The 18,973-nt window shown below is 38.4% G+C and overlaps 1 protein-coding gene across 1 annotated transcript in view; it reads left to right on the top strand.

Annotated features, from left to right (window-relative positions):
* MYO6 (myosin VI) overlaps positions 1 to 18,973 on the top strand; it is a 135,271-nt gene that overhangs the window by 17,112 nt on the left and 99,186 nt on the right. Inside the window, exons 4-8 of the mRNA XM_074990990.1 lie at positions 3,621 to 3,690; positions 9,446 to 9,519; positions 11,698 to 11,827; positions 13,501 to 13,606; positions 16,233 to 16,288. Coding sequence (XP_074847091.1) covers positions 3,621 to 3,690; positions 9,446 to 9,519; positions 11,698 to 11,827; positions 13,501 to 13,606; positions 16,233 to 16,288 — 436 coding nt within the window. The remainder of the gene's footprint in view (positions 1 to 3,620; positions 3,691 to 9,445; positions 9,520 to 11,697; positions 11,828 to 13,500; positions 13,607 to 16,232; positions 16,289 to 18,973) is intronic.

Consider the following 18,973-nt stretch of genomic DNA (forward strand, 5'->3'; position numbering starts at 1 on the left):
ATATCATCTGGAAAACAATGCAGTGCTGGAATTAAGCCATATATTATTCATTCTTCTTAGACATAACTGAAACTGAGCTCATATTCTAAACAGGTGTGTAGATAAATACATGCTACTCAATGAAACTCCAGTTATCTTCAGATCACTTAATATTTTAAAAGTTTAAATTTAGATGAGATATTGTAATAAATTACTTAGCTTGGAGGGGACCTCAAGGAGAGCATCTGTCAATTTCCCTGAACTGTCATGATCCTTACAGCCCCCAAAGCGTTCCCAGTACTTCATTTCTGCTGACAATTTCAGCATGCATTCTGGCATAAGATGGAAGTGACAGCATTATCTAACTAATGAGGGATGATACACAGCATGGCTCCTTAATTTTTCATGAAAGCGTATCTACTCACATGCTTTGCCAGGCTTGAGTGTACTGGCTCTTAACGTAGAGCACTGGAGACACAGAGATACTGTTCACTCCCATATTGACTAATCTGGTGCAGCTGCTTTTAGAGCTGTAAAATATTGAAAAACAACGAGCTTGATTTTGAGAAGAGAGATTCAGTTGAGTAACTGGGTGCTATAACTCAGCCGCTTTCTGAAAACAAAGTCTGTCCTCATCACCATATGTTTACACTTAAATTACATTTCAATAGATACGAATAGCTAATGAAATTATAGAATTTTGGGGAGGTGTGTTTTTCCTTGTGTATACAGTCTTATTTTGCTTCATGTGGGATGAACAGCTCTATCTGTCTAGAGGAGGCAAAAAGGAAAAATCTTTAAGTACTGTGGAAAGCCAAAACGAAAAGCAGACAAGTAGCACTTTAAAGACTGGCAAAATAATTTATTAGGTGAGCTTTCGTGGGACAGACCCACTTCTTCAGACACTGGGTCTGTCCCACGAAAGCTCACCTAATAAATTATTTTGCCAGTCTTTAAAGTGCTACTTGACTGCTTTTTGCTTTGATAGTAAATAGACTAGCACGGCTTCCTCTCTTACTGTGGAAAGCCAGTGCAACTTTAATTAATGGGGACCTCTCTCCAATGTGCCAAACCTCTGAATAGCTGACTGCAGCATTCTCTGACATAGTAGAATCCTTAGGGCCATAGACAACTTATGCCTTCCAGTATTAGAGGTTGGGGGGTGGGCAGAGGAACCCCCCACATGCCTCCTCTGTCCAGCGAACACCCATCTTGTGCCCAGCCTTGGGTCACTGTGCTATCATCACTTCTTGTTATCTGCGAGGGTGGGGGGGTCGGGGGGAGCTCTATCCTTCTCCTGCTGTGCCTGTCCTCCAAGGCTAAGCCACTCTCCCTGGCAGCTGGGCTGGGTGGGAGGAGTGAGGTGAAACCTCTTATGGGGTTAAGGGTGGCTACTCTGGGTCGCTGATTCTGTGCAGCGCAGCAGCAGCCTGAGACAGCCTGGTTGCACAGCAGTGGGCCTCCCCCAGTCTGGGCCTGGCTTCTGGGGACAGGGGTCAAGTGAGCTGGAATCACACCAGGAGGGAGAGGGGGCTCCTGTTGACTCAACCTCTGTTCCTGGCAGTAGGGCTTACAGTGAGATGACCTGGCAACCCAGTCAGGCTCTCAGACAGCTGCGGCCCTGCACAGGGGAACAATCTAGAGCAGCCAGCATGAGAAATGGCTGGTCCTGCCCCTTCCACTTAGACCTGGCAGCCAAGGACAAATGCCATGCATGCTGGTGGGTAGGCACAGCCAGAGAAGGAGTGAGACCCTCTTCAACCCCCATCCCAGCAGAACAAATAGAAATCTGAAGGAAGCGGAGAACTGGCTCCCACTATGCATTACCTACGCTTAGGGCTCTCTGGAGGCAACGTGCTCCACTGGACACGTGTCTAGCTGGCTATGTACACTTCCTGAGGAGATCTGGCTAATGTATATTCTGACCATATCCACGACAATGTGTATAAGCCATCATTTACAATGCTCTACCACCATAGCAGCAAAAAAGGGAAGTCGGAATTAAAATATGGGAGTGTCAGGGCAAAAAGTGCATGATCCACAAAGAGCCTCCTATAACAGGGATGGAAATCATGGAAGCTTTTTTTATTGTTTTCCAACCAGCAATGGTTAGAGTGCTTTTACAGAGACTTTAATGCTTCAACTTAAGAAATCTGCCACTTGCAAATTAGTTGGAATGGAAGCTACATAGTGCTGTTGCAATTTTAGATTGTGTGGCTTATATTAAATTGTTGTACTGAAATAATCTTCTGTATCTCTCATAGATTGCCACACAAAAAATGTTTGTCATGAGGGTGTCTCACTGAGCAAAGTTTTCAATAGAACAACCTACTTAAAATGTTAAGATCATTACTTAAGATACAGAGAGATCTTGTTGCCTTTTTCTTGACATTATTGATCAGGGAGACTACTTGCACTGCTTTAATCCCCTTCACTTCATGGCATGTTTTTTTTGTGGCAGCATGTCTGCTATAACATGAGGTGATACTACACAGTTTCTGTTCACTCATGGAAAGTTACAATTCGCTGTGCAAATAACTTGTTTGCTGTGCACACTCAAATAAATGTCTGGACAAACCTGTGTAACTTTTGTGTTAAATGCAGTAGCCTATTTGTACACTGTGTACACTTTGATCTGTTCTTGCATGTTTCTCTTTCCTTTATAAAAGAATATGAATGAGAATTTCTAGAGTATTAAAGAGAAGTTTCCTTTTGTTACAGATTTGTTGTAGTGAGTGAACCCTGCCTAAGTGTTTCCTTGTGCAACTGAAGTACAGGGTTAAAGGAAGTTCTTGTAAAATTAAAAGTCATTGTTTGGGCATATACCAAGTTTTACTCTCTCTCTATATATATCATGTGCGCGCGCACACACACACAGCTAAATGTAGTCTATTTTTTATATTTATATTTATATTTATATTTATATATATATATATATGTATAATATAGATAGATAGATACACACACACACACAGACACACACAGACACAGCTAAATGTAGTATATTTTTAAAGGGGACTGTATTTAACTGGGATAGGAGTGCAATAGTAGGATTGCTAGGAATCAGGAGACCTGGCTCTTATTCCTAGAGTTGCCGTTGGCTTGCTGTATAACTCTGAGCAAGTCACATCCTTTGAGTCCATTTCCTTTTCAACAAAATGCTTATAACTGTGTTACTGTTTTCTATAATGCCGATTGCTGCTGTACCTACATATGTCAGGCTATTGCTTATCTTTAAAGCACTTAGGGACCTATGGATGAATAATGTAGTTGTAAAAGTACAATTGAGATGACCATGATTGTTTTAATGCAGCTATCTTTACCATTAGCATCCCTCCATTTGTCTAATTACAAGAATAGTAAACACTCTTGCTCGGGTTAGGGAGAGGTGTATTTTGGTACAATACCTAATATGATAAGGTCTAAATCCTTGATTAGGTTCCTTAGGAGCAACTGCAATAGAGTGTGGTAGCGATTAGGTGAACAAATTAAATTGTGCTGCAATAAAACAGTGGTAAATTTTCACTTTTTTCTTAATGCAGATAATTCACTTACATTTAAAATTTAGCAGATATCATCTTATAGCCGTTTTCCTGTCTGCAATTGAAAATCTGAAAATATGTTTTTTCTAAATCTGACAGAGTTTTTTGGCCTTTATCAACCAAGTGTTTCCTGCAGAAGACGACAGTAAAAAGGATGTGGAGGATAATTGTAAGTACTGCATTTTAAAGTATATATATAGTAGCAAGGATCCATTTGTTTTGTAACCAGATCTCTACTTTTCTCTCAGTTTGTTTGGTTGAAGTTGCATATAGTGTTTATAGCAATGACTTAGTTGACTTACCACCTTGTGCTCTTGGTGGAGCGTAGGTCATCTGCAAGTCTGGGACTTTTCAGTCTGGAAAAGAGGCGATTGAGGGGCGATATGATAGAGGTATATAAAATCATGAATGGTGTGGAGAAAGTGAATATAGAAAAATTATTTACCTTTTCCCATAATAGAAGAACTAGGGGACACCAAATGAAATTGATGGGTAGTAGGTTCAAAACTAATAAAAGGAAATTTTTCTTCACACAGCGCACAGTCAACCTGTGGAACTCCTTGCCCGAGGAGGCTGTGAAGGCCAGGACTCTATTAGGGTTTAAAAAAGAGCTTGATAAATTTTTGCAGGTTAGGTCCATAAATGGCTATTAGCCAGGGATAAAGTATGGTGCCCTAGCCTTCATAACAAGGGCAGGAGATGGATGGCAGGAGATAAATCACTTGATCATTGTCTTCTGTTCTCCTTCTCTGGGGCACCTGGCATTGGCCACCGTCGGCAGATGGGATGCTGGGCTTGATGGACCTTTGGTCTGACCCAGTATGGCCATTCTTATGTTCTTAAGTCTCCTCCATTTCACTCTGTCTCGCGACAAAGCTTCTAGCTGATCCCAGGAGTACCCTTCTTGTCTTTCAGTATCAGATCTTCTCCATGTTGTCAGAGGTCTTCCTCTTTTGTGTTTTCCTTGTGGGTTCCATTGGAGAGCTTGATGGACTATGCATGTGTTCTATGTCTCAATTAATTTTAAGAAGCAGCTGTTTACTATTCTCAAATGAGCATTCAAAAGGGGAATGTTTCAGTCCAGCATTTGACATGTGATACTTTTCTAAAACTGGAACAAAATGAATGTCAGTGTGATCTACATATGTTAAAGCCAGTATGCATCATAGTATAGTAGTGACCCAGTTCGTCAGTTTGATGGACAGTAGGGTGAATGTGCATTAGTGTAGGGCTTTATTCGATTTTTGATGTGTGGTGAAAAGCTACCTGTTCTGTCATGGCATTCTGAAGTTTGGGGGTAGTAATAGAAGAGGGAGGTTATAGACCCAAAATATGAAGAATATTGTATACTTCTGTGTTTTTATTCCTTTTTTAATCTGGTAACAATGTCTAGAATTTCATTGTTGACTCATGCAGTCAAATCTGTTTAGAGTGCCCTATTTCTCGAAAACAAATTGAAGAAGTAGCCTTTTTAAGTTTTGCTTCCTGGGGACTGTACTTGTTGGCCTGGATGTTTAAGATTACCTTTCCACATGGACTCTAAGTCAAGCTTCTGCTGCTCTTAATACAAAATACAGAAAGGGTGAGTTTTTCAAAAGCAGTACATGACTTAGGACAACAAGTCCTGTTTCAAGTAGCATCTTACTTCCTATGATTAAACAGATATGGTGCCATTCTGCACCTGGGAGAAATCAGACGAGGAAGAGATTTTTCCATCGGTTTAGAAAGCAGTGGACTATTTGTCTCTCCCTATCCAAATAAAATCTTGGAAGAGAAAAGAGCAAAGTGTTTGATTGGGTTGAACATATGGTTGAGAAATAAAAATCTCATATAAATACCTAATTGTCCAGTTCAGTAAAAAGCCCTCAGGCTGTTTTCTCAGGAGGAGAGAAATTGAGTTTGAGAAGTTGGCTGAGGTACAGTCTGAGGGATTTGTGGGCTAGAGGGAGCTTTTGCTCAGGACAAAGCCTAAGTATTTCCTTCATTCTCTCCTGATATCATCCAATGCATCCCTGCCAGTCCAAGTGTATCACATCAGTATCTCTCCATCTCCTTTTGAAGCAGCTCTAACTTTCCAGTCGCCAACAATGTTTGGATGTTCCATGTTCCAAGTGATAGTATGTGTGTTAGTTGTAATTTTCTTTTCGTAGCCAACTTATTCACCCAACCCTGAAAACTCAATTGGTGTCACGGATGTTGTTTATCCAGGTGACATCCAAGCTGACATCTTTTATCATTTGGTCATTCAAGTGTATGAACCCATGTCAGACAGTACAGAGGAAGAGATTGAGCTATTCTATAAAGATTTGACGAAGACACTGGAGGAGATGCTGAAGAGAGATGTGTTGATCATTGGAGGAGATTGGAACGTGAAGGTCGGAACAGGTAACAAAAGTTGGGAGAGAGTCACGGAAAAGTTTGGCTATGGAGAAAAAAAAGAACAAGACAAACTACTAGAGTTTGCTACACAATGGTGATCTGCATGCAATGGTGATCTGCAATATGAGATTCTGACAAAAGAACTGTAGGAAGTGGACATGGCAATTGAATGACAGGAGGTCCAAGAACATGATAGATATGATTTTGATAAGAAGGATAACATCAGTACAGTAGTGCCGAACTTTCCAACGAGCGGATGTAGACTCGGATCACAGTCTAGTGATTGCAAACATCAAGATGAAACTTGAAAGAAAGTGTAAGACACAGTTTAAGAAAAGAAGAGATGTGGCGAGGCTAGGTAAGGAAGAAATATGGAATGTGTACAGAGCAGCATTTGAAGAGATTAGGAATGTGGGCACAGAGAAGGACCTAGATAAGAGAGTCAAAGGAATAGCCACAGCGATAGAAGAGGCAATTGAGAAGACTGCTCCAAAAGAAGAGAAAATCAGTAAGAAGTGGATTTTGCAGGAGATGCTGAAACTGGTCCAAGAGAAGAGATCGTTGATGATCGGAAGGGATGTTTTCAAGAGAGCAGAACAGCAATATAGGGAGAAATGCAATGATACAAGGAAAGCAGCCAGAAAGGATAAGGTGAAATGGTTAGAGGAGCAGTGTGAAAATATAGAGAGGTATTGCAGCGAATGTAAGACCAGGGAGGTGTACAAAATGCTTAGGAATATTAGTAGGAAGAGGCAGCAGAAGCAGATGATGATAAAAGATGAGAATGAAGAGGTGCTCATGAGCAAAGAGAAGATTGAGCAGTGATGGATGAGATATTGCACCAATCTGTACAAAGCACAGTTGGGCCTGACGGAGTATCAAGAGCAAGACTGATATTTCTAAGGAGGAAATTGGAAGAGCAGTGAAATGACTAAAGAACAACAAAAGCCCTGGAAATGATAACATAAAGGGAGAAATGATTAAGTGTAGCAGAGAAAGTGTGATTCAGGAAATATACCGACTATGTAATATAGCATGCAAAGAAGGGAAGGCACTTAACGAATGGACAAGATCCATGCTAGTCACCATACACAAGAAAGGAAGTGCATTGAAGTGCAAGAGCTACAGAACGATTGCCCTAATGAATCATCTAGGCAAAGTGTTGATGATACTGATGGAGAGACTAAGATCACAGATAGAAGAACATCTAGCCGATGAACAAGGAGGGTTCAGGAAAGATAGAAGTACCATGTAGCAGATATTGGAGCTAAGATAGCAAAGAAAGCTTGATGAAAGAGCAAGAACATCTATGTTTGCTTCGTCCCATGATGAAAGATGCCCTCCCTCAGCAGATCACGTGTTCAAGGCCTATATGATGGAGTCTGACCGCGAAGTTAGTTTACTCTTGTAGCAGTTCCAAAAAGGGGAGTGCTGCTTCTTGCTTGAGCTGGACACATCAAAGGGGAGCCATGGGTGTGTTCTGCTGTTGCAAGCCAGTTTGGCACATTTAGGAGGGATGCATATTGACTGATTGCTTACTGCTGAAGAGCCTGACTGGCATTGGTAGACAGGGCTCTGTTCCTTTTGTAAGTTCTTGTTCCCCATTCTTAAAGTCTGTTGGAACTGTGGTGGCTAATGTGTGACTGGAGCATGAAGCAGAGGTTACCTGCAGCCTGCGTAGCCTCACGATCCCCAGGTGGTTTCTGTGATGTCCCTGTGTGAAGTAGCTGGGAAGGCTGACCTTCATCAATAAGCAAAAAAACAGAGGAAGCTCGAGTAACTATAAAGTTAAGGTTTGAAAGGGTCCTAATTACTAGTGGGTCTTATACCCTTAAATATTAAGTTTTTGGTTTCTGGCATCAGGATGAACAGGCACTGCAGGTCCCAGGGTAAGGTGGGGGGGGTGGCTCCACACCCTGGAAGAGGTGGGGCCAAGGGTCAAAGGGGCAGGGCTAGGGCAGTCAGCAGCACTGCCCTCCCCCACTGCATGGAATGGCAGATCAGTGCTGTCAACACTTCAAAGGGGCTGGGAGCGCCAATGACTGTGGCTGCCAAATTAGCAGTGGCTGGAGTTCTGGATCCCTTTGAAATGCCAGGCCTCAGGGTAATTGACCCTTTCCCAACCCCCCCCCCCCCCCCGCCTGTCTGCGGGCCTGGTTTCCGGTATTTGAAAAAAGGATAAATCTTTTGAGCCTCAGGAAGCTGAGGAAATTAAAACATGGGAAAAGAGCCCCTTCTAGCCCTAATGCAGAAATAGTGGTCGCCTTCTTCCATTTTTTGAGTCCTTATCTTTCAGGGTGTGCTGATCACGTGTGTGAGCAGTGCATCCTAGACTTGTTGGAGAGCTCATGAGACAGAAGTGTGATTGACCATCAAGAAGACATTGAAACTTGACTCTAAAGAAAGTAGTATCACATGTACACAGGAAGCTGAAATAATAGAGATTATTTTGTGTTGCTGATTGTTTAAAGTGTAGCAGTCTGGGGTGGTGGATGAAACAGAAGAGTGAGGATGTGTGTGTTCTGTGTTTGAAATGTGAACAGGAAACTAAAGAGACAAGTGTAGGAAGTTTCTATGTTAAGGAAGCTCTACATAAAAGATCTTCATGGAGGTGCTTTTAGGACAATGTTGTTAACATAGATGGAGCTGGTAGCGATCCCCCAGAATTAAGACTGTCTAACGCTTTCCATTATTAGCAATGTTTTCAGTTCTTGATGGTTTTGCCAAACATTTATGATTCAATCTGAGATTTTCTATGCTTTCTTTCTGCCTCAAGGTAGAATTTTTAATTTTTTCAGTAGAGTGGGTTTGCATTTTCAGCAGTGAGATTAAGGAAAAAAGTTGGTTTTGTTAATGTTATTTTTTTTCTAATAATTTTTTTGTGCACCTATAGAGTTTGGAGCAGAGATTTTAATTATCACCTAGGCGGTTGTCCTGGGATCAGTATAATGCCTTTTGTTGTTCCTATGAAAATATACCCTGACTTAATCTAGTCTGGAAAGTTTGAAAATTGCGCCTTGGATATGCTAAGAACTAGCAATTACAACTACCTGGCTTGTTAGATGACGTTTTTCTGTGTGCACAATGGCAAAGAACGATTTGAAAGAGAATAAGTTGATCATAAGAATTTTTGACAAGAAGTTTGTTGCTGGGTGTATTGGGAAATATGGAGCAAAACATAAATGTGGTTGTGGAAATAGCTGTTCAGGGAGGCTGGGCCTGGTATCACTGAAGAAAGAAGTCGGGGTTGACATGTCCATGCTCTAATGTTCTTTGCTAAATATTAGAAGAAGAAAATTTTATTTGAGCTGTGTTTTTTACTATTGTCATGTTAAAATTTTCAGGTAGACATTTTTCAGACAGAACTATGTTTCTTAAAGTTGCTAATGTCCCTTTGAAAGGTTTTGAAGAGACCAACCAGATTAAACTAGTTACAGACCAAAAAAGGAGGAGGGGAACAAAATTCTTCTTGATGTATTTCAGTTGCATGAATTTATACTAATATGGCTATTGGTCAAAATAACGGTGTGAGTTTTCAATTGCAGGTTCACTAATGTACTTAAATGAAGCTACACTCCTTCACAATATCAAAGTGCGGTATTGTAAAGATAGAATTTATGTAAGTATTACACATGGTATTAGAATGTACAATATGCTAACTAAATTATGCTGTTTATTATGTCATATTTTTGCCTGTTTGTTTCACAGCAGAAAATAAAGGTTTAAATGTCCAAGCATATTTAGTAGCATTTATGAATGTTAAAGGTTTCTATAAGGAAAGCCACCTCATTCAGATGGGTAAAAGTAGTTAATCTGATAAATTGGGTAATTTGGACTCTCTCTCTCTCTCTCTCTGTTATTTTGTAGTTCATTATTTCATTACATTGCAGCAAATTGCATCCCTTTAAGTCTGTGACTTTGCCACGAGGTCTGCTCTTACCAAAGATGGCTCTTTTTCTTCATTATTTTTGAACGAAGCAAACAGGCATCTCCTTTGACACTTTCTAGCTCATATGACCATCTTAATATTTTAGATTGCTATCAAATTGCCTAATTATACTTAATGCATTCTGGCTAAATTACATTTAGTCCTTGCCATCTGCGCTGGCAATGACAGTTGTGAAATAGAAGAGACACAAGAAGCTTGGGGGAAAAAAATTCAGTTATTGACATGTTATATAAAATTCTTTTTTTCACCTCTTAAAAAGGATAAATCAGCATTGAGCTGGAACAGCTAAAGCAACGTTTGCATTAAAATTCAGTTATAGTCAGATGGATTTATTTAAATGTAAGCTTTCCTATCTGAAACTGTATTCACTTAGTTTCATTTGCTGCTACTCTGAACGTTATACAGGTATGAATTATTTACTGATTTAAGAATACCAGTCATCTTCTTTAGAGACCATGCTAGTATTGTTGATGATTTGACTGCAGTTAAAAACAAAAAGCCCAAAACACACATCTCTAGCAGAAAGTATGAAGGTCAGAATGTGTTTCAGCTCAGGGATCTATCTTCACTATTTTAAATAAAGATACCTATGTTCTTAATCTCTATTTTTATAAAATTAGCTCAGTTTCCCTTGTAACTTCAAATACTGTAGTAAACAATTATTTTTGTACGCTGTTTTCAGAATCAATTCTATATAACTTAAGTACCTACTTGGAGGAGCGTTATATTAGTACTGGTGACTCTTGAACGACTTAACACATACACATTTCTTCAGAGAAACAGTGAGAACAAAAGTAGATAAAATAAGTGTTCTGTAAAGAGGTGTATTCCTCTCCCCACTTCAACACAGAAAGGACACGCTGGTTTAGTGACTCCTGTCCAACCCCCTTCTTTGGGTTTTCTAGTATTCTCAACTCAAAAAGAGCAAGTGAAAACAATTAGCTGGAATTACTTCATAGTCTGAAGTCTTTTTGTGCAAGAGTTTCTCTTACGTCATCCTCAGGCATCTAACTATGCCTTTATGTAACCTGGTTATCACCACTAGTTTCTGAGCACCTCAGATACATTCGAGAATTTATCCACACAACTTTTCTTTGCGATAGGGAATTTTGCTTTTAAAACGTCATTCTTCCCCACTCTGTCTCTGCTGTAACAGAATTTCTGAAGAATCACCCGATATCATGATGTGGGGAAATATGATCTGCTATCTTTGCAGTTTAACCTTTTATATTTTTCTTAAAATGTGATTTGAAATTTATCTCATCCCAAATGGTCTTCTAGCTTGATAGAAAATCTATTTTATGTACTTGGTTGTTGCATATTGCTGTTCTGTGTATCTATTGAATTTTGTTCCAGGAGGATATGTGTTTATGTTGGTGTACAATGCATCTAATATTAGTAAGATACATACAAGTAATACAGAGGCCGTCTAGATTAGCCTTCATGGGCTCAGTGATAAGTTACACACATTTGCATGGGTTAGGACTTGTTTTACAGAGGGATAAAATGTTGTCTAGAACACAGTTATACTGGGTATGAATTTGGTTTAGAAAGTGATTTGGAAATTTTTGTTTTCCTCTGAAATGTCTTTTAAAGGCCTTTAAAAAATACAGCAGCTCCAAGATCACCATTAGCCATCTAATTGCAATATGGTGTCAGCATTAATTGTATATAATCCTAATTCATTAGACTTCCCTCACAATATTTTATTATGTCCCCAGTCTAATTTAACTGTTTCATACTTTGAGGTAGGCTTCTGTGTTTTCAATAGCAATGCAGAGTAGCTTTTAACCAGTTAGTTGAATACTTGCTAGTGGTTTATTTAATATGGATTTTTTTTCTCCACAGACGTATGTAGCCAACATTCTTATTGCAGTAAACCCATATTTTGACATTCCTAAACTTTATTCTTTGGAGACTATTAAAAAGTACCAGGGTAAATCACTTGGGACATTACCACCACATGTCTATGCAATAGGTATGTATTCCACTCTTTGTCTTTCTCCTTTAAAATATACTTTTTTCACTTCTATTTTAAACTGTTTAATAAAAACAGTAAAATGATAAATCTTCTCACCTTTGACATATGGTTACTGTGTTTAATAACTTCTCTTTACCTCCAAACAAAAATTCTTGGACTGCAGATTATATTCAGTTTAATATACAATGCAATCTAAGCATCAATAAATGAGTCTAAAATATTTTAAAAGAGAAATACCGTCATTAAAACTGAGTGCTGGCCTCTGTTGTGATGGGATGCATATTTTGAAAATTTCTGTCCTTACCAGCAAGTCGTACTGAGGTTTGTTTCCTTTCTGCTTCAGCATATTGCCACTGAGGGTTGTTCCTTCTTTTACATTTTGCCTCTTGGGCATTCAAATATCTTCACATGGTTTAAAAAAACAGTTACTGTTCATATAAAAATTATATGTTTAGTATAAAAGTAATCTAGTCTGTAGAAGATTGTGGAAAAAGACATCAAATATGAGTCAACAGAATCAATGTGGTCTGCTGCTAACAGTCCATCACAGTATGAAAGCTAAACTTTTTTATTTTGATCAAACTACATTTAAACAATTTTCATTAAAGTCCTTTTTCAGGATCTCTTTCACAACAATGGAGTGTGTGTGTGGAGCGGGGGAGATGGAATACAAAACAAAACAATATGAAAACTAGTATGTCTGGATGTAATTTCTGGCAGTGTCATGTGAAGCTGAAATTTTTTTAATAAAACACCTTCCTATTTGTAACATCAGTCTTCAGCTATTTTGTAAATAAATTGACTCTAGATTTCAATTTGATTGATGTATTACCCTGCATTTTTTCACGCATGGAAAAATAAACTATGCCCCTGTGACTAGGGCATCTAGATGGGCCACAGTGAGAACACTACATTCAAGGCAGACTGCAGGAAATAGCACAAATGTTTCCCAAAATTGGTAGTTTATTCTGTCACCAGATTCACCAAACCAAACACACACAAACTTTTGCAATGTTACATCAGTTAACAAGGAGCCAAAAACAGTGCCCTGCTGCCATTCCATCTACTGGCTTCCATGGACAATCAAGTCTAATATAACGAGAGGATGTTGAAAGCCTGATTCACCATATGTGAGGTTCACCAATCCCAAAGGAACAGTTATCTGCAGGTCAATATAAATCTTTGATCTTACCCAAATATTGCATAGTCGGCCAATCCTTAATAACTAAATCTAACACTTATTAACAAAAGTAGGAAGAGTTATACATGGCTAAAAGAGACACAAATACGCTCATCATCTAACCTTGATTTCTATTACTACACATGAATGAACTAGTGATTGCTAGTCTGATATAGCTCTTGGAAATTTGCATATGAGTGAATTGGCTGCATACAAACGCCTGATATGGAGTTGCTGTGGGTGGTACATACATGGGCTTGTCTTCAGACACAGCCTCTTTGAATATACAAGATCATTAAAGGCTTAATTCTTTGAGGATGGGCCAGTGTGATGTAATGTAAGGAGGTAGCAGAAATGGACTTTCCTAGGATGTGATGCAGAAATTTAATAATAGAGAGGGGATTAAATTAGGTATCATGTACATCCTACCTTAATTCTGATTTCACAGCAGATTAGGCAGGTAACATAACTTTGTTTCCTTTTGCTGAAGCCGATAAAGCATTCCGTGATATGAAGGTTCTCAAGATGAGTCAGTCCATCATCGTTTCTGGAGAATCGGGAGCTGGCAAGACAGAAAATACAAAATTTGTTTTGAGGTTCGTATGTATGTCACCCAAAAATTATTCAAGGGGAGTCTTTATTCAGTAGGATAAAGTAGTTTATTATGTATAGAGATAAATCTTTGTCACATGCATGTTGTTAATATGTACTTAAGGCATGATCCAGCAAAACAGTTGAATACTTTCAAACCTCCGGTGACTTCAGAAATTTAGAGTTAAGATTAAATTTAAAAGGAATGCAAATGTGGTAAGACAGACTGCGACTGTGGCATGGATGTCACTGTGGTCATAGTAATCATGAGTTTCAATAAGGTCAGTAATGAGATCACCCTGCAGCAGTAGCATCTCTTGCATGGGATTTATCCTTGCCAGCTCTTTACTGTGGGCATCACAGATTGATGTACATATTTGCAGTGTCATATGAGTTCGACCTGTCCACCGTCCGTAGATGGAGATGGGGGAGGGGAGGGGCCATATGTCAGTGGTGCTGTGACCAGTTTGCAATGGGAACCATTGGTTTCCAATCTTTCTCCCACATTCCCGGCCTTGCTTTTCAACACCCCCACTAAATAACCAAGTTTTACTGTCTCTCCCAAATGGGACACTTTATAGGTGTCAGTCTTTTTTTTTTTTTTTTTTAAATTATTTTGTGGCCAAATATCATGCCAACAACTGCAGTTACCGATTAAATGATTTTGTGTGCATGCGCATGTGTGTGAAACTATTTTACACTGAAAGTGAAAAACACCTCATTTAGTGACCCTTTCTATGAATGTTTGATTCTGCACTTACGCATGAAATTTGCTAAAATTTTCAATGCAAAATTGTAGCCTGAGTGATAAAATGTGGAAACAATTTGTTTCCAAATCAGTGTCACACATCACTATAGTAACATACAATTATGTTTTAAGTATTTAATATTTGTGATCCCAATTAGATGAAGCAGAGTTTTATGCATACAACATTTTTTGTCTATTCTTTTCCTTAACGATCTCACTCTAGGGCAGAGTAACGGTTTGTATCCTAATTATGTATTTCTATACCTTACCATGCTTGTATGCCTTTTAAGTTTAATGTTAACTTAAGTTTACTGTTAACTGTGAATTTCGTGGTCTCTAATTCTTGGTCTAGGGTAAAAATAACTAACTTAAAATTACTGATGTGTGTGCTCAACTTCAGCTACAGCACAACAGGGTTTTATGGGGAATTTTTTTTGTTTTTGTTTTGGCAGAGGGTTTTTTTTAATTAAAATTTCATATAAGACCACTAAATAAGAAACTCTGAGACCATTGTGATATGGCTGATGATTTGAAGATGCACGGTCTCATATTTTATCTTATTGTAGCATTGATGATTATATTCACGTGTATTCCCTGCCTGCCTTTATTTGTGCTGTCTCAGCACAGCATGAGAATACTGCTCAATAAAGCCAACTTCAGCTCATTTGCATTGGTTTATCACTTTCTCTTTTCCTCCTGTCCTCCACATTCCCTTGTACAACCTATAAATTTGCTTTGGCTACTGTGTCCCACATTTCATGGCATGCAGATGCCCCAGTTTTCCTTTTCTTCTGGAGTCTAGAAAAGATGGCCAGTGCCCGAAATCACCTTCTCCTCTGCAGAATAGGGGGCTACTGTCTAGCCTGAAGACCTATTGGCTTGGCTCTTATAGGAAGCAGAGAGATGTGGCTGACATTTTGAAAGAGGGCATCTTAACTGCGGACTGCCTGTGACCTTGCTTTGATCGAGCCATTAAGAGATAGCAGCTGTACTGAAAGAGTTGTTTGTGGAGTTTTCTGAAACAGAATATTCTTTTGGTGAAAAATCAACCTTCTGATAAGAATAATAAGGAAATTATCATTACTCATTTAAAAACATTCTTCAAATCTAGCCAATGCATACAGAATTTGTGGGTTTTAATGTTGTGGAATGTTTTAGGGGGTGAGCATTACAGCTTGTTGCTGACGAGTATCAGAGGGCACCTCACCAAACATCCTTGGCCATCGGCTAACAGGGGGCAGCCAAGTTAGTCTGTATCTTTAAAAACAAGAAGTCGTCTTGTGGCACCGTATAGACTGACAGTTATTTTGGAGCATAAGCTTTCACAGGCAAAGACCTGCTTCACTCATGCATCTGACGAAACAGGTCTTTTCCCATGAAAGCTTATGCTCCAAAATGTCCATTAGTCTATAAGGTACCACAGGACTTCTTGTTGTTGCTGATTAGTAACAGATCGAAATAAGCTTTAACAGCAAAGGCAGAATTTCTCAAAGGATTCATTTTTAAATTTAATGTTAACTTCTAAATCTAATGGATTTACTTAATTTTTACCAAGTGTAAGTTGTGTTTATTGTAAGCAATTTTGGAGTTCACGCTGTACTTTTCATGTAAAACTAGTCATTTTAAATGCCTGCTTTAAGGGTAAAATTGAACTGTAGTCTAAAAATGGATCTGCAGTTTTCTTCTCCAGAATCCATGCACAGAATTTTGTGTGCAGGCTGCTTAGAAGTGTATCTTTGAATAATTCTGAATTCTTCATTTATGCATGAAAAGTGCTATGTGTAAACTAAACAAATATCTGCCCATGGCATGGTGATATATTGGTAAATGAGACTGAGGCAGTAAGAGAGAGTGAATGTTGTCATTTCTATTCTTCTATACAGGTATCTGACTGAATCTTATGGTACTGGTCAAGATATCGATGACAGAATAGTAGAAGGTATTGTATCTTATTAAACTGAACTGAAGTCAAATTGTTCAGATTTAAAGTTGTCAGTGACAAAATCTAGAATTGAAATGTTATCAAAACAACTTGGGCATAAAAGATCAATAGCCTGCTCCAATCCATCTAATTTGCAAAGATATTTGATTTGCCTCAGTTTTATTTAGGGTAGCTATGGAGCACATGGTGATTTTTCTTTGAGATGGGTTTTGGTCCTTAAAATGCATAAGCAAGCATGTGACATTGAATGCTTGAGGCCTTACTTAGAATGTGTGAGGGTTCTTCTGACAGCAATTAGGATAAAATGCACAAGCAATTTCTGAGAATAAGGATTCTCCAAGTAATCTTTCTTCCATGTTAATTTGTATTTGTCATAAAGCAACTCATCCTGAATACTATTTTCATGTCTTGCTTATTGGATTTAAATTTGTCATATTAATAAATTATTTAACTCCAGAAGAAACCCTTGTGATCATCTAGTCTGCATAATACAGGCCACAGGACTTGTCTGAAGTAGAGTTTCTTTTAGGAAAATATCAAATCTTGATTTAAAATTTTCTAGTGAAGGAGAATCTACAAGAAACCTTATTAAGTTTTTTTAATGGTTAATAATTCTCATTGTTAACAATATGCACCTCATTTCTTGCCTAAATTTGTTTAGCTTCAGCTTCTAAAGCTGTTAGCTCTTATTCAGAGAAGTAGAGCAGGCTGTCCTTTCTAACACAGATGCAGTATAATAAGCATGATGTTGCTTAGTTACAGCTGGGTATATAAACATCCAAGTCCACATTCTGTTGTGGGATCACAGAAAGTGACTGACAGTTGGACATAATGCCTGAAGCTGCATTCCATAATGTTAATTGGTACCTGTAGGTATTCTTTGAAAAGGCTGTGAAGTAATTGTGCTATGTGCAAAAGCATCTATTGCATGTTTGAATCAATTTTTAACAAATTTCAAACTCCTTCACAAGCATGCTCACAGCAGCTGTATTATAAGAACCTATAACTGGGCTGAAAGACCTTCTCTCACTTTTTTTTCATCAGTAATACATGTTTCTGAGACTGTAAATATTTTTAAGTTCTTCATTAAGTATTCATTATTAACATTGCAGCTTTGAAGCCCAGATTTTAAAATCTCATAAACTTGAAAGAAATCTTTGGTTTATAAGTAGACTCTTGCAAATTCATGTATATCCATCTGCTTTACATCTGCAGGTATCTGTATCTACAGATGTCAGTGTGGATCTCTGCAGCTTATTTTTGCAGATAAGGGTACAAATTCTGTATCCAGAACCCTGAAAATTTGTGGCTATCCGCTTTGTATCTGTGGATTTCCACATCCATGGATGTTAATGTGGATATCCATAGCTCATTTTTGTAGATGCAGCTGCAGATATAAATTTTTTATCTGTATTTATAAAAATTGTTGACAACAAAATTAAGACGTTTAACATTCGGGTTGTAACACTGAATAACTAACAAGAAAAAATTGAAGGCTGACACTATCGTCCTTTACTTGTCCCATCGGTGTCGGTTTCCTACCGTTCAGCACTGGATTTGTATATTATCGTTAGTAAGCTTTAAATCTGGCAAACAGTTCCTACTGAATTTCTTTAGTCTTATTGGAGTTAGATTTTAGGATGAAGCATGCACCTGCATTTTCTTTAAGTGGTCCAGCAAAGACATGCAGAATTCGAGCTCCCCTCCCATTGGTTTTTCTGAGTGGAGAGCCCTATCTTATCCTTTCTGACTGGGGAATTTCTAGGTTGCATTACATTCTGTCTTCAATGTGGTGTTCCCAACAGAGACTGACTGCTTGCTTTCACTTCAGATACTGATAACTTATCATTGTTGGCAATTGCTTTTATCACACAATTCTTTCTATGCAAGCCTATTTTATTAAGATAAAAGTGCTATAAAAACAATAGCAGAACCTTACCAAAATTCATTGCAGTCCTAACATGGCTTCTGGCAGGAGTAGTCCTTCAAATTTTCACACAGGTGGATTCTTAGTGATTATAAATTCATCACAGTTTTAGTTTAGTTCAGCACATAATCTTTGAGGGCCTAAATAGGACCAGTCCTTCCACACCTACCATAAGAAGTATGCCCTCTGTTGATCAGAAAGTCCCTGAGGCAGTTTAAAGTCATAATGCTTATCCAAAATTTTTTTCTTTGTTCTGTCCCTGGAGAACCCAGTTTGAAGCTGTATATACACACCTCTCTTAGTCTCTATAAAGGGCTGATAATTGAGGGATTACGTTAGCATCCCTTTCTTCCTAGAAAAGTACATACATGCATACAAAACCACAACAGTACCTACACAATTACATTTAAAAACTATATCTCAGAAATATCAATCCTAATTCAGTTAACTTTAACTGAATTTAGTAAACTTTATTTCAGATTCATAGATTTTGTGCAGCATATTTTCCATCTGTCTATATAGGTTGTCAGCAGTTATTTAAAAATAATTTTCTGTCATTTCTGATAGGCAAAATGCGTAAACAGTTTAGCCCAGTGTGCTGCTATTGCTTTGGCTAGATAGCAGAATTATGTTTTTCAGAAGCACCGGGCTGCACAGCTGGATACGTTTTTAAATTTGTTTATAAACTGTGCATGTTTAATATATATGCACAAAATTATTGCGGTGCATTCCGGATAAAGCTGCAATTGAAGACT

This window comes from Carettochelys insculpta, chromosome 3 (assembly GCF_033958435.1).
Source record: "Carettochelys insculpta isolate YL-2023 chromosome 3, ASM3395843v1, whole genome shotgun sequence".
Taxonomy (NCBI): domain Eukaryota; kingdom Metazoa; phylum Chordata; order Testudines; family Carettochelyidae; genus Carettochelys; species Carettochelys insculpta.